This window comes from Echiichthys vipera (genome assembly GCF_963691815.1).
Source record: "Echiichthys vipera genome assembly, chromosome: 2".
Classification (NCBI taxonomy): Eukaryota; Metazoa; Chordata; class Actinopteri; order Perciformes; family Trachinidae; genus Echiichthys; species Echiichthys vipera.
Genome location: NC_139827.1, coordinates 29,827,415 through 29,841,754, shown reverse-complemented (window position 1 = coordinate 29,841,754; position 14,340 = coordinate 29,827,415). Strand labels below are relative to the sequence as shown.

At 40.1% G+C, this 14,340-nt stretch overlaps 1 protein-coding gene across 3 annotated transcripts in view; it reads right to left on the bottom strand.

Annotated features, from left to right (window-relative positions):
- The window catches only part of rptor (regulatory associated protein of MTOR, complex 1), a 204,966-nt gene that overhangs the window by 180,066 nt on the left and 10,560 nt on the right, over window positions 1-14,340 (bottom strand). For all 3 annotated transcript variants that reach the window (XM_083924337.1, XM_083924336.1, XM_083924338.1), the window contains exon 3: window positions 3,938-4,040. In XM_083924337.1, the coding sequence (XP_083780463.1) occupies window positions 3,938-4,040 (103 nt within the window). The remainder of the gene's footprint in view (window positions 1-3,937; window positions 4,041-14,340) is intronic.

Genomic DNA, 14,340 nt, shown 5'->3' with positions numbered 1-14,340 from the left:
CCCAGCTTTGAAAATACAAAGTTGAATACCTACCCAACGAAAAAAGGTTAAATATTTGGGTCCTGCCCTACTAATAACTTTTGTTTTTGTGCTGCAGCAAATATTTAGCCTTGGCGGCCCACCATTACCAGCTGGAACACCGGTGTCCTCGAAGTAGTCTCTCATGGTAAAAATGGATATTGCAACAGTGAGGCCAGTGCCTATGTATTGCGTGATAAACTTACCATTTTACAATTTCCTGTTATGATGGCACTGAAAAGGTGCCAATATAAAAAGTTTTCATCACACACACCACTGAAAAGCATATATTAGCCCTTCTTTTAGCATATAACTGCTGCATGTGTCATAAATAAACACCATAATGCATTTAAGGACGTCACCTCTGCCTTTACCCCTTAATATTCCTAAACATTGTCTCAAAAACCAAGTGGTAGGTCTGCACAACCTTTGTGTCCTCAGCAGCTGCTCAGGAAGTTTCAGAAACTTTAAGAACCGAGTTTTCTCTTTAATGTACTTTGCTCACTTCAAAGAGTCAAGCACTCTCAGGGGAGCTAAACAATGTTTCTGTGGTTCCCACTCGGTGGAGATGTTTCTTTTCTTTGTATTCTGCGTCATGTTGTGTCGTTCTGGTGGGGGCAGACTACTTCATCCTTAGTTGAAAAGGCCTTATGAATTGAGCTCCCTTGAGAATGTCACAAAACACTACAAAGTAAAAGCTAAACTTTTACTGTCAACTTTAAGCTGTCAAATCTTGCATGAACTACCACTATATAATAACTCTTTGAACCTGGCATAGTCACAACATGCCCTAAGTAGACATGACTTATATGTTTCAGGATATTATATTCAGAAACCATAAGGTGTGCCTTGTTTTCAACACACTGTGCTGTCTCTTTTTTGACCTGCGAATTAGCTTAAAGTTTTAATCTGGTGCAGTGCATCAAGTGATGACATGTATGTTTTAAACTGTACACTGACCGTTTTAAATAAATAAATACACCAGAAAAAGCACATGGACAGAGGAGTGAGTCTGGGTTCCAGAGTAAGAGTCATTAGCCATGCTAGCGGTGCTTTTAGCTAAAAGCTAATGTCAACAACTTGCTCTCAACAACAATGCTAACATGCCGATATGGCGAGTGTGTCTTACCATCTTGGTTTAGCATGTTAGCATGCTAATATTTCCTAATTTGTACTGAACACAAAGCACAGCTGAAGCTGATGTATTGGACGATTTAAGATGTCCTGATAATCGAGGATCTTGAGGAAAAGTCAGGAGAGCAGCGAAGTTTTTAGAATTAATTCCTGAGGTGGACCGGATGTCCATACCAAAGTTCATGGAAAAGTATTCCTGATGAGGCGGAGGACACTTCCTAGTGCTTGGAAGGAGAGACCCCCCCCCCTTTCCTTTTTTCTTGAATAACTTTATTTATTTTGCTATTAGCTATAGTTTTTTTACTCTATTTGGTTTCATTTTACCTTACTTATCTACTTATGTTATATATTATTTAATTACTTGGTTGGTTACTGTGACCATGTCTGACATGGGTTGTTGGGAGGGATAGTGGGATTTATGTTGGGGTTTTTTTGTTTTTGTTCATGTTTTTTTTTTTCACTTTAAGGCAGATGAGATGATACAATGTACAACTGTTATACTTGCTCTTGTTTGATTGTCTGCAAAATTAGATAAAGAAAATTGGGAAAAAAGAAAAGGTTATCGGCAATATAGGGTTGGACAATTGGACGAATATACAGTATCAGTTGTAATTTCTTGGGGTTATTTTTTGGACCAGTGTTATAACTTTATTAATTATCTACTACTTTACTTGTCTCTCTAGGAAGAACAAGCCACGGCTGCTGCTTCACAAACAGTAGAGGAATAACTGTGTTTAGAGCCGTCATATTTTCACATCAACCAAACCCAAGTTGGTGACAGTTGAACGACCAACAAAGACAGTTTTGAGGAGTTTTATTTTGTTTCTGTCAGAATCAGAATCAGAAATACTTTAATATTGCCAGGGGGAAATTGTTTTCGTTTCAAATCCAGCTATACAAACAACATAATTAACAACAACAATATTTTACAGATAACATATATTTGGAAAAACATAAATATAAAACAGTATATATAAATACATATATAACTAAATATATATATAAAATGTCAAAATTACAATGGTAATTTATACAGATCAAAAGTACTGTAATAACGTGCAAAATACCGTAAAAATGTGCAAAGAACAGATTGTTTATGATTGAGTCTCTATTACAGATGACAGACTCTCCTAGGGATGCGTTGTATAGTTTAATGACCACAGGCAGGAAATATTTCCTGTGGCGCTCTGTGGTGCATCTGGGTGTAAGGAGCCTTCTGCTGAAGGTGCTCCTCTGCTGGGCCAGTGTGTCCTAGAGAGGGTGGGAGACATTTTCCAGGATAGACCGGAGCCTGGACAGCATCCTCCTCTCTGACACGGTCGTTAGAGTGTCCAGCTCCTCCCCCAGGACATCACCGGCCCTCCTGATCGGTTTGTTCAGTCTGTTGGTGTCTGCGACCTTCAGCCCACTGCCCCAGCATGTGACAGTGAAGAAGATCACACTGGCCACAACAGACTCATAAAACATCCTCAGCATCGTCCGGCAGATGTTAAAGGACCTCAACCTCCTCAGGAAGAAGAGTCAACTTTGGCCCTTTTTGTAGACAGCTTCTACGTTTCTAGTCCAGTTCAGCTTATTATTGACGTACACCCCTAGGTTCTTATCCTCCTCTACAGTGTCCACAGGGACCTCTTGGATGGTGACAGGGGTCACAGGTGTTTTCACCCTCCTCAGATCCACTACGAGCTCCTTTGTTTTAGTCACGTTGAGCTGCAGATGATTCAGCTCACTCCAAGTGACAAAGTTGCCCACAACAGTCCTGTATTCACTTTCATCCCCCTTTCCAATGCAGCCAACTATTGCTGAGTCATCAGAAAACTTCTGAAGGTGGCAGGACTCAGTGCAATAGTTAAAGTCTGAGGTGAAGAGGGTGAAGAGAAAGGGAGAGAGGACAGTCGCCTTTGGGGCCCCCTTGTTGCTGACCACCCTGTCAAACACACAGTTCTGTAGGCGTACATACTGTGGTCTGCCCATCAGGTAATCCATTGCAATCTGTGCAATAGTTCGAGATAATTCACTAGAAACTCAAGATAATGGAGGTGCTAGAGGAGAAGTCAGTTGCCGGGTCTCCCTGGGAGAACCTGCACACAAGTGAGCTCCCCTGAAAACTACATACCGTAAGTGTTTTTTCCTGTTTGCATTCGCATTGGCAATAGGAACGCTGAAGTGACAAAAGCCAGCTGGTCACTACGCTTCTCCGCCAGATGACTAGCCAGCCAGCCAGAGGCGGGGAGTGAGTCAGAGGTATCATTAGACTGTTAGACTTTGGTCAGACTTTGGTTTTAAATGTGATATATAAAAAAAGTTTGACTTTGACTTCGACCCAGTAGCCCACTAGCCACCAGCCCGCTGTCCGGCTCATTTTCTGTAACCAGTATAGCATGAAAGTATGGTAGAATTGGCAAGCCAGCTGGCTTGTAGTTTCTCTTGTGCTGGGAAAGTACCTACTCTAAAGTAGAAGCTAAAACATCCCTGGAAGTGGTCTAGTTCCTAGATCTTGTGGTGCAGATACAATATTCTTAGAAACCCTATATAAAAGTTCCTCCGGCCCGACAACGCCTACTGTCTGTACAATATTCAATGGCAATCCAATCAACATTTATTGAAATAATTCATGTTGGACCGACCAAAGAGGTGAACCAAACAAACAAGCGACAATGCCATGCCTGGAGCCATGGCACTAAAGTTTCTTGGAAAATAATTAAAAGAGCAAAAGAAAAATTTCTACTATTGAAGGGTTTGTCTCGTTTCGCATTCATGTTGGTGTGTATCTGTGTAGACTTACCTATCCAGCACTCCAGTCGTGCGCAGGGGGAAGTCTTGACCACATCAGGAGGGTCCACTCCCACGTTGAGACATAGAACTAACGCTACACTCACAGTCTTCATCTGGTGGAGAAAACACAGAACACAGGATTGTCCTCACATCACTCATTGATGCTCGTATCAAAACAGACTAGTGGAATAATTCTTAATACTTTTCAAAACTGCATTAAATATGCATTCATTCGAGAAACTGGACTGAGCACACATGCTTGTATTCAGTAAAGCACATTCTGCTGCTGCTGGCTACTGAAGCTTTAGTGGAGTGCTGAAGGTTAAGTGTCTCGCCCAAGGGACACTCAACAGTTGTTACTGAGAAAGGACTAATTCTCTTCCCTTCTACATTTTCCCAATCCGGTCCAGGGATACAATTATGTCTAAAACTGAGGCTAGTGTCACTCCATCAAAGAATCTGATGTACAAATAAAATTATCAATGATATTATTATTATTATTATCACAAACTAATGTGCAAATTGATTCAACTGACAAATAACCAGAACAAAAACAAAAAGAACATTTGTTAATTTTGGGGCCTTTTGTGTGATATTTCATTATTATTCTGACATATAACTACATAGTATCTTAATTACTCAAAATATAGGGTGACTTAAAATGGCAACCATATTTTCATATTTGTCAACCAAATGCCAAGGTATTCTTTGGGTTCTGATTTTTGGTTTAGTTACATGGAAAAGGAGAGTCACTGAATTCCGGGTCCAATACTTTCTCATCTCTAACACTGATACTGGCCATGGCCCCAGCAAGAGAACGGTTTGTGGATGGCTGCTTGACCTGAGTTGACCAGTCACCAGTTACAGTTTCATCTTTGTGTCACTGTGTGAGCTGAAGCCGGATAGCATTTACTCTGGGACAGATTGCGCCTGAACTTCAAGAGGCCCTCTTCTTTATTGCAGCTTCTTGGATGCAGTTTTGCTGAAATACGGTCAAATCAAGGAATCTGGAATTTGTGCGGAATATGTTAAGATAAAACTGGACTAATCTGATTACCACAATGTTGTGTCCACATGTAACATACATATGAATGCACATAGAAATATTGCACCATTATAGAATGTTTCACTCCAATAACCTTCACATTGTTTCTCCATATACACTGGAAATAAAATTTAAGAAACAAATTATAAATACTTGATTTATTCTGAAATTATTGTTCAGACACACCCTATTTATCTGCAGCTCTCCTGGTTACTTTGCAAGATGGAAGCTGCTCTAAGGAGACTGAAACCCTGAGACAGCAGGTTGTCTAGATAAAGGCCAAAGGGATGACCCTCTCAGCCATCAGAGAGAGGTTGGGTGTTCACAGTCTGTGATTTCAAGAAGATTGAAACTTTACGAGGACACAGATTAATTTAAATCCTTCAAAAAGGCCGGTCGTCCACGTAAAACAAGTTAAAACAAGAGGACAGGATTATGAGAAGCCTCTCAATGGGGAATCGGTTCAACACTGCAGCTGGAGTTGTTCGCCAGTTCAGTGCTGAACAGGACAATGATCTGTCTTAGCACACAGTGTCTCATCCTTTAAGACAATTTGGACTGAAAGCCCACTCTGAAGTGACCAGGCTTCTCATCAGCAGAAAGAATAAAAAGGCGAGACTTGTGTGGACAGAGGAGAACTGATCCAGAGTGCCATTCAGTGATGAGAGTACATTCAATTTATTTGGGTCTGATGGAAAACATTTTCTGACATGAAATACTGACAGGACTAGACGAAAGGTTAGGGGATCACCAAAGTTATAAGGATTCATCCTCTCGGGATCATGGATAACTGTACGAAATTTGGGTTGAATACCGGTTGATGGCACTGTAAAGGTTAAATCAGGGGGTCACCATAGGGCTGTACAGAAGAGTTGATACATAGTGTTGATATTTGAATTTACATTAACATTTGAATGCAACGTTTTTTTTTGCATGTCTATTCTTTCGGTGAACTGGTAAGCGGTGGCTCTGCACAGTTGCAGATAAAGATGAGGCTACTAATTTCTAAAATTAGGTTCTAGTGGTGGCTATGTAGAATCGTTTCAGACTCGAGTGATTCAAACATACCGATAATGACCAGAGCATTGTTTCTGTCGGAGCGTAATGTTGCTATAAGCCTAAGGCCGAATTATTATTTTATAGTTATTTTATGCTCTTATTGGGTTACCCCGCTGCCTAATTTATATAGCTTGACAAATTTATTTTCTTCAAGATATTTTCATAAAAAAAAAAAAGATTTAATAAAGAAAATAAAAAAAGACTAACTCATGTGTGTTTGTCATTTAAACGGATGAATCACTTGATTCAAACTGAGTATTTTGTTCGAGGATTTGTAATTTTTTTTAGAGTGATGATGAGGTCAGACATTCAAAAGCTTCATTTGAAAAACCTCAAAAGACACAGTACAGCCCTAGGAGATATATTTCAGTCCAGAGCAAAATTGTGGACCAACCGACTGACCAACATTGCCATCCCTAGAGCCACAGTGCTAACATAGCTGAAAATTCAAACTGATACATTCCTTGTCTATAAATCAAGGCTGGATAATCTCAATTATCCAATTTAGAAATTACATAAACTGTATTCACAGTTCGTACATGCACAACACTGCCATGTAGGTCAGCGCCATGAAACCTGTCACAGGTAGTATTAGATTCTGTGTGTGTATAAGGTAGACCTATAGAGCACACGTGTGTGTACAGTGGGTTATGTGACATCCCATGGCTGAGCAAGGCTAGGTGGGCTGTTGTTGTGAAGATAATTAAGGCGCCCTCTGCTTCCCCACCGCCAGAGTAAAAGGTCTGTGCAAGTGGGACACAGCAGGACGAGACTAGACATGCACATGGATTCACACACACATGGGCAAACTGCATCACACTACTTCATACATTTTCACGTGACCTTCTCACGCCTTGCCCTTTTCTCCTGCCTGCCTGGTGAACATCATGAACCAATCCTAATAAATGAGAACTGCACCTTTTCTGCTCAGGTACACAACTACAGTATACGCACACAATACCCTGGTTACCAAAGATGGAATTTATTGTAGAGGTGGAATAAAGAAGCCATAAAGTGCCAAGCAAGTAATCTGGACCCAGGAGCAATATACAGTAAAGATGTCATGATATGGCCATAGGAGTCATTTAACCCCAATCAAGGCAAAGCCAGAGAATGCCTCAGGTACACATTTGTCTGTTGCCAATGTGTGGATCTGTAACAGTGTCTTTAACTGCCACATTTCTCCATCACAATGGTTAAAGAAAGCAGTGATGCAGTCAGATCTACTGACTACACCTTATTATGAGGATTTTTTTCCATGTTAGTTCAAAGTAGAAATATGAGCTCCTTACACAATACACAAGGGTATCTGTCATTTGAATAAATACACAATGTGCATGTAAGTGTGCCTGGGCTACAAAATATCTACACCATTATCCTGGGAAAAGACATTTATATCTAAAAGACACTACAAAGACACAGACTCAAGTGGGCAGGTTCACCTTTAAAATACAACAGCTGAAATGACAGCACACTTTGGAGACATACAAATGCAAAGAGCAGAGGGATAGAAAAGCTGTTACTATTGTGGCAGGTAAAATGACAAAGAAAACGGTTGACTCTCTAGAAGAGATGGAAAACTGCCATTTCATATTTTAAGTCTCAGAAGACGAAAACATTTTTACTCAAAAAACTAATATACACAAAAACATAAATACATACAGATATTATAATAAGTATTTAACTCAGCAGTTGTCAATCTTGTCACCTGAAGTATGCTCATGGCACCTCAGTGGTATCATGTTGGTGTTGTTACAATTAAGCGGCTGGACAGTTAACATCCTAATATAAACAGCCCTGATAAAATGATTTGTTTTTCCGGGCAGCATCTAACACAAGCAATGTAAAATCAATTTGATATTAATTTGCATGAGAATAATGCAGATGAATGAGGGACAGTGTTTTTCTGTTCCAGCTCAGCATAGCGGTGCAACATGGCATTCAAGTGTGACGGCACACAGATGAGGTCCACATTATTCTCACTGATTTATCTGCTTGTTTATTCCACATATTACCTAACACACACAGTGAAAACAAAGACAAGTATTTCATTTATCAACCAGGTTTGGAAAACGCTGGTAAATCTATTAGGAAGGAAATAACAGCTTTGCATAGCTTAAAGCAATGAATTAGTACCTTCCTGCCCCGGGGAAACTGTCAGAACTTAGCCCAACATGGATATGTATTCCCAATTAAGGTCAAATAGGCACGATTGAAAGCAGGCAGCACTGGACTGGCCTATATAAACTGTTTTTTAACTGCGAGAGAAGAAGACCAATGTAGAAAAAGAAGAAAACTCGCTGCTACTCCACGACAAATGAGTTGTCAAAACATGTCCGCCATTGAAGACCATGAGATGTGCTTGAAAACTCCAGAAAAAAGCCTGTGAGTGGACCTTCCGTAAAGCTTAGGAGTTTTATGTCTCCAATATCGGCGATAACTCAGGAACGCCTTGAGGGAATGTCCTCATATTTGGCGCAACTGTCAATGGACTCTAGGATAAACTAATTACATTTTCAGAGGTCAAAGGCTCAGGTCACTGTGACCTGACAAAATGCATTTATGTCCACAATTCAAGAATTCCTTTACCAACTATGACAACCGTACACACAAATGTCTGGTAGTATAAAATAGTGACATTTTACATCCAAAAGGTCAAAGGTCATTTGTCATTTTGTAATGATGTCACTTCACTGTGCTGTCGGTTGAGGATTTGTGTGAAGCATCCACGTTCAACAAAAAATACACTTAACACCATTTATTAAAGCCCTTTAAGGTCTTTACTGTGTAACAGACATGGGTAGAGAATACGGAGGCATTCAACCGCAAGGCAGTAATTCTAGTTTTCTTTTGGTTAGCTGCTCTTTCCAAGGTCATGAATGAACAAACTTGCTCAAATTTAGATTGGAATTAAGGCTGTACTAATTAGTGCTCAGTGTTAACATTTTAGCACACAGCTAACATGTTCCACATTCCTCTCCCAACTTTTTGAACCCTTTGAACTGTTTGACTTACAGTAAATCCTGTCTTGTTACTTCCCACTCACTAATTAGCAAACCTTTGAACAAATCCCAAACCACTGAAACAGCATCATATAGTACAAAATCTCCTGTCTTATTAATGAAATTAACGAAAGAAAGCCTGCTTGTGAGAGCTTTTATTTCAGCTCTATTGAATATTCTCTACCCTTCTATTCAGGGTGTTCTGAAAGGAAAGGAAAAATGTGCTAAAACTGATTCATGGATTGAAAAAAAAGTACTGAATAATGGCTAACCTATTAATAATGTTGTTATTCGTCAAGCAAAAAAAAAAAAACCTCTCTTACATTTGAGGATCTGCGGTTTTTGGTAATTTAATACTTTTTACTCATAATATTTTTTTTTACTATTTTTAACAAAACAGTTGCTGATAGATTAATCAACAACAAAACTGCAGTCCTAGAAAGAACAGACAGTACATCAAAAGGAAGAGGCATGTTAGAAAGTAGAAAGAGAGCAAAGTGAGGATTCCCACTGAACAAAACACCTTTTAATAGGGATGTCCGATAATATCGGCCCACCGATATTATCGGCCGATATTGAGTTAAAAATTTAATATCGGGAATTATCGGTATCGGGTTTTTTACAACCGATGTTAGTTCTGTAGGCTTCAGCATTTCCAAGTGTACCTGAATGCAACACGGGCCGTTTACAGGCGCGTGCTTGATGACGTATAACAACAACAACACGCTTCACTCGTCGGTTGCTAACCGTGGCTAACAAGCTTCAGCTCTCCCGGTGCATGAGATGTCCGTGGTTTGGAAGTATTTCCAAGTGTCACCTCATAACAGTATATGTGCGCTTTGCAATGACTGCAAGGAGTTGGTTATGAGAGGAGGAAACAAGGCGTCTTCCTTTAATACATCACATTTGATCACCCACCTCAAGAAGAATCATGCGGAGTTATACGCTACATCTGTGCAGCAAAGTGATGAAAAGAAGCAACAGCCGACACCGAGAAAAAACCTTTTTCTATCGTTCAAGATGCCGGATTCACCAAACGTGTGGAGTTCCTCGAGCCCCGTTCTCTCGTGCCCAGGCGCAAGTATTTCTCAGACCAGTGCTTACCGGAATTGCACAGCATTGTTTACAGTCACGTCGAGAAGCTAATTTCTGGTGCTGTATCCATTAGATCCAATACAGGTTAGCATGTTGAGCTTAACTGCTAATTTATTGATTGTATTATTTGCCAAGTTACGGCTCAGTCGTTACTCAGTCTGGAAAAAGAAAACTAAGTTTGATTACTACTCTGGACTGAAGCTATGCATCTTCCTTGTTGTGATGTTGTCTGTAATTTTGTTTGAGGCAAAATATTCTTTCTAAAAACACAAACAAATAAATGGCACTTTTTTCAATAACTTATTTTGTACAGACTGTGTTTAAATTTGAAAAGCCATGTTGCATTTATGTATGCATCCAGTGGGGCATCACAATAGAATTAGGCATAATGTGTTAATTCCATAATAGGTGATATGAGATGAATTTTGGTGTAAAAAGGCTGCATATATCGGTATCGGGTGATATCGGTATCGGAAATTAAGGGTTGGACAATATCGGAATATCGGATATCGGCAGAAAAGCCAATATCGAGCATCCCTACCTTTTAACCTTTAACAAGTGTGTCAACCAAATGGCCTGTTCATTTGAGAGCAAAGCTTTAACAAAAATGAGATTTTAAAACAGATATGCTGGATTTTGAACAATCAATTCATCTGTGTGAGGAGAAAGAAGAAGGAAGAGGAGGAGAGAAGAAAGAGTGAAGGGGTATTTGCATTTCCTGAAGAAACGTAGGGAGACATGTGGCATGTGTGCATATCTTCCTGTTGGGCCTGTGCATATAATTGGTCACCGTCCACCTCTCATTAATAACTGCACGGGACTCAAGGGGACTTTCCAGCCTTTTCCCTCTGTGCCCTTTTAACACTCCCATACTGCCCCCAGCACCACTCTCTGCGTCGATCAATGGCCCCTGATTATACCATTTGTTAGCCCTTAATAAATGAGGTTATTAAAATGGTGGAGAGCATCGATCTCTTCCAGGCATGTCATCGCTAGTTGGTAGCAACAGGTCAGATATTGGGTGCCTCAGCTGAAAGTCCAGAAAAGACCACAAAAAGTGATTTTTGGATATCTAGAAAATGGCATGTGGCAAAGACTTTTGCGAAAAAGAATGGATGCAAGTTCATGAGTCAGCAGCAGGAGTTTTATTAAGGGTGCAGTTAGCTTGAGACAAATGGCCGCAAAGTCTGCCGTCGTAGCCTCCTCCTGGCTGCATCACACTTCTTCCCCAATCTTTCTCCAAGAATTCTGAGACTCTTTTCTTTGTAATACACAATAAATCACACAAATGAAGATACTTTCAGAAAGTTCCTCCTGTCAAAGGCATTCATAGTGTTGTACAAAAGCAAGAAGTAGTTTTGTGAGTGAAGAATGAAAAAGAGAGCTTGAGAGAGAAGTTCAAATCCTGCCTACCAGGGTTTGTTGCCACAATGTACAGGCAGTGCTATTTTACACAAGAGCATGCTTGGATCAATAAATAAGATCGGTCAACTGGTGGGGTTATTTTATTCAAACAATATGTTTATCAACATTGATGTGTGGAATGGTGATAACAAATATGGGTCTGCATTTTGTCCACAACCTATACATTTTGGTAATTTGGTGAATTAGCTTTTTATGATTATTTGCGGCTTTTTATTGCCTTATACAGATATACAGGAGAAATCATTAAATGGCAGGTGGTCAGATTTAAACCAAGCCCCCACCACAGCAACTCCGTGGTTTATCCAATATGGAAGAACCAAAAAACTGCAGTTCTCAGAGTGTCCACTAGGGGCATGTTTCATAATCGAGCAATTTAAGGCCTGGTACAAAAAAACACTCTAGTCTGTGTGTTTAGGTCATATCTCCATGACAACACTGAGGGGGCTGGATCTTTTTGTACCAGGCTCGTTTCTATTGTATTGGAGGTTAAAGTTTATGAATAATTAGGGGTGACAGCTAGCTGCAGGCCCTCACTTCTCCTCAGAGTTAAACTTCAGCTAGATGAACGTATCTCCCTCCTCCCCAACGTCACATACATGCCCTTTTTGGGTAAGAGGAGAATAGTGTCAAAGTCTGACAAGATGGTGACTCCCATAGGCGAGGAAAATTGGATCAAGTTGAGAGAACTGCCCTCGACGTAGAGGCTACATCCATTTTTTTATACAGCTTACATGGGGCACGCGCTCTATGGGGTGAGATAGATGTTGACCCATCACCGACCTGTTTTAACAGAACATTCTCTGGTTTAGCTCACTTTAAAACCCAGAATCCATCAGCATGTTAGCATGAGAGAGACTGAATAAGGCTCAAACATTTACAACTTACAAAAAATTGTCAAAGAAAGCCTCCCATCATTCCACTGTCTGGAAGGGAGTTTTTAAAGGTCGACAAGCACTTTGTTTTAGTCCCACTGAGGCCTTTCGCTGCATGGGTTTTTGCAGATGTAAGATAAAAGAAAAAAGAAGAACCTGCATACTTCTGTCAAGTTCACAGAAGTAGCACCATAAGATGTGTTACTTACTGAAAATATTAGTGTACAAGTCGGCACTAAGGCAATACTCTAGTCACACTGTATACCTACTATTTGCCTATCTGTCTGCACGAGTATTTTAGCCTTTATTTATACACAGAGGGACAATTACTTCTTATAAAAGCATCAAATTGTGATACAAGAGGTTTGACCTTGGGGCGACTGTGGCTCAGTGTGAGAGTGGGTCGTCCTACATTCGAGAGATTGGCGGTTCGATTCCCACCTCTCCTGGTCCAAATGTCAAAGTGTCCTTGAGCAAGACACTGAACCCCGAATTGCTCCCCGTGCTGCGCATGGGTGTGTAAATGTGGTGTGAATGGTTAGATTAGATGGTATGTAGAGGACCACCGCCATCAGTGTGAATGTCACTGTGAATGGGTGAATGTGACAAATGCCTTGAGTGGTCAGAAGACTAGAAAGACGCTATATATGTACAAGTCCATTTACCTTGATGATAAATTAAGACCATATAAGCCACTTCCTACATGCCAGATAAATAATCTCAGGTAGACACTGTTCACTTATCCAAGTCTGCACATCCAGCTAAAAGACACAGAGTTTTAATGTGAATTAATCTTCATTCCCAATAAAAAAAAAACATCAGCATTATCATTTCCCTAATGACATTGATACAAAGAGGAAATGAAAGCTAATACAAACAAAGTCATTTCCATGCAACTAATGGCCTTGGTTAAACCACACGTTTTTTTTCTCAAGGATATATGGAATTCTCAGAAATCCAGGTCAGGTCAAGGCCACTTCAGCCATATGGGAGCCTGCTCACAAGTAGTCTTTGATCCAGAGCTTTTGGTTTAAGGATGGTTTCTATAATTCACAAGTGATATGAAATCACAAGCATGTAATGATTTCTAGCACCTTGCAAATACATTTTGTTTTCATGGCTCTGTGGCTGAAAGTCTATATGCTGCCTAATGAACTGTGTCCATTGATTGACTTCAACTAATGATGCAAACAATAAAGCAGCACCACCTGTCTCATTTCCACATTATTACAATGGGCTAGGATATTGATGACTTATTGATTTCATTATTCCTAGGTCGAGAAACCCAGCAGGCAAGGCCTGGGTGAAGAAAACGGCATGGAGGGATATGAGATACATTAAATGAATCTGTGCAAGTGGTGCAAGTTACAGGTCGTCAGGCAACCATTGCAAGCCACAGTAGCTCACTCTGACTCCAAGATAAAGTATGATATCCACCTGATAATAAATCATAACTCAATATTTAAATAATATTTAATAGAGTTAAACTCCCAATCCTCCCAAAAAACAAAAGATCAAAAACTAGACTGCCTTGAGCCATGTGTAAGGGCTCAAAGGAAGTTAACATAAATGACAAATGACCTGATGTGTACAATTTTCAAATCTCAGGAAAGAACGTTGTTACACAAACACCCACAGGCAATTTTCACACAGCTACCAAACGGCTTTGACAATTCAACTGTCTGCTGTAACTAAGTGCTTCAACAACAATGTGCTGTCACTGTGGTAATTACAACAGTGCTGCGGTTACAAGGGAAGATAAAGGCAGCCACTAGGCCACTGATGAGAAATTGAAACTATTGTCAAAGAATATCAGGAGGTCATGGTGAATTAGGACTGGGACGGCTAAAATCTTCTATCGATAGGTCATTTCATATCTCGATAACCAGCATGTTTTCTGGTAATTCAATAGATA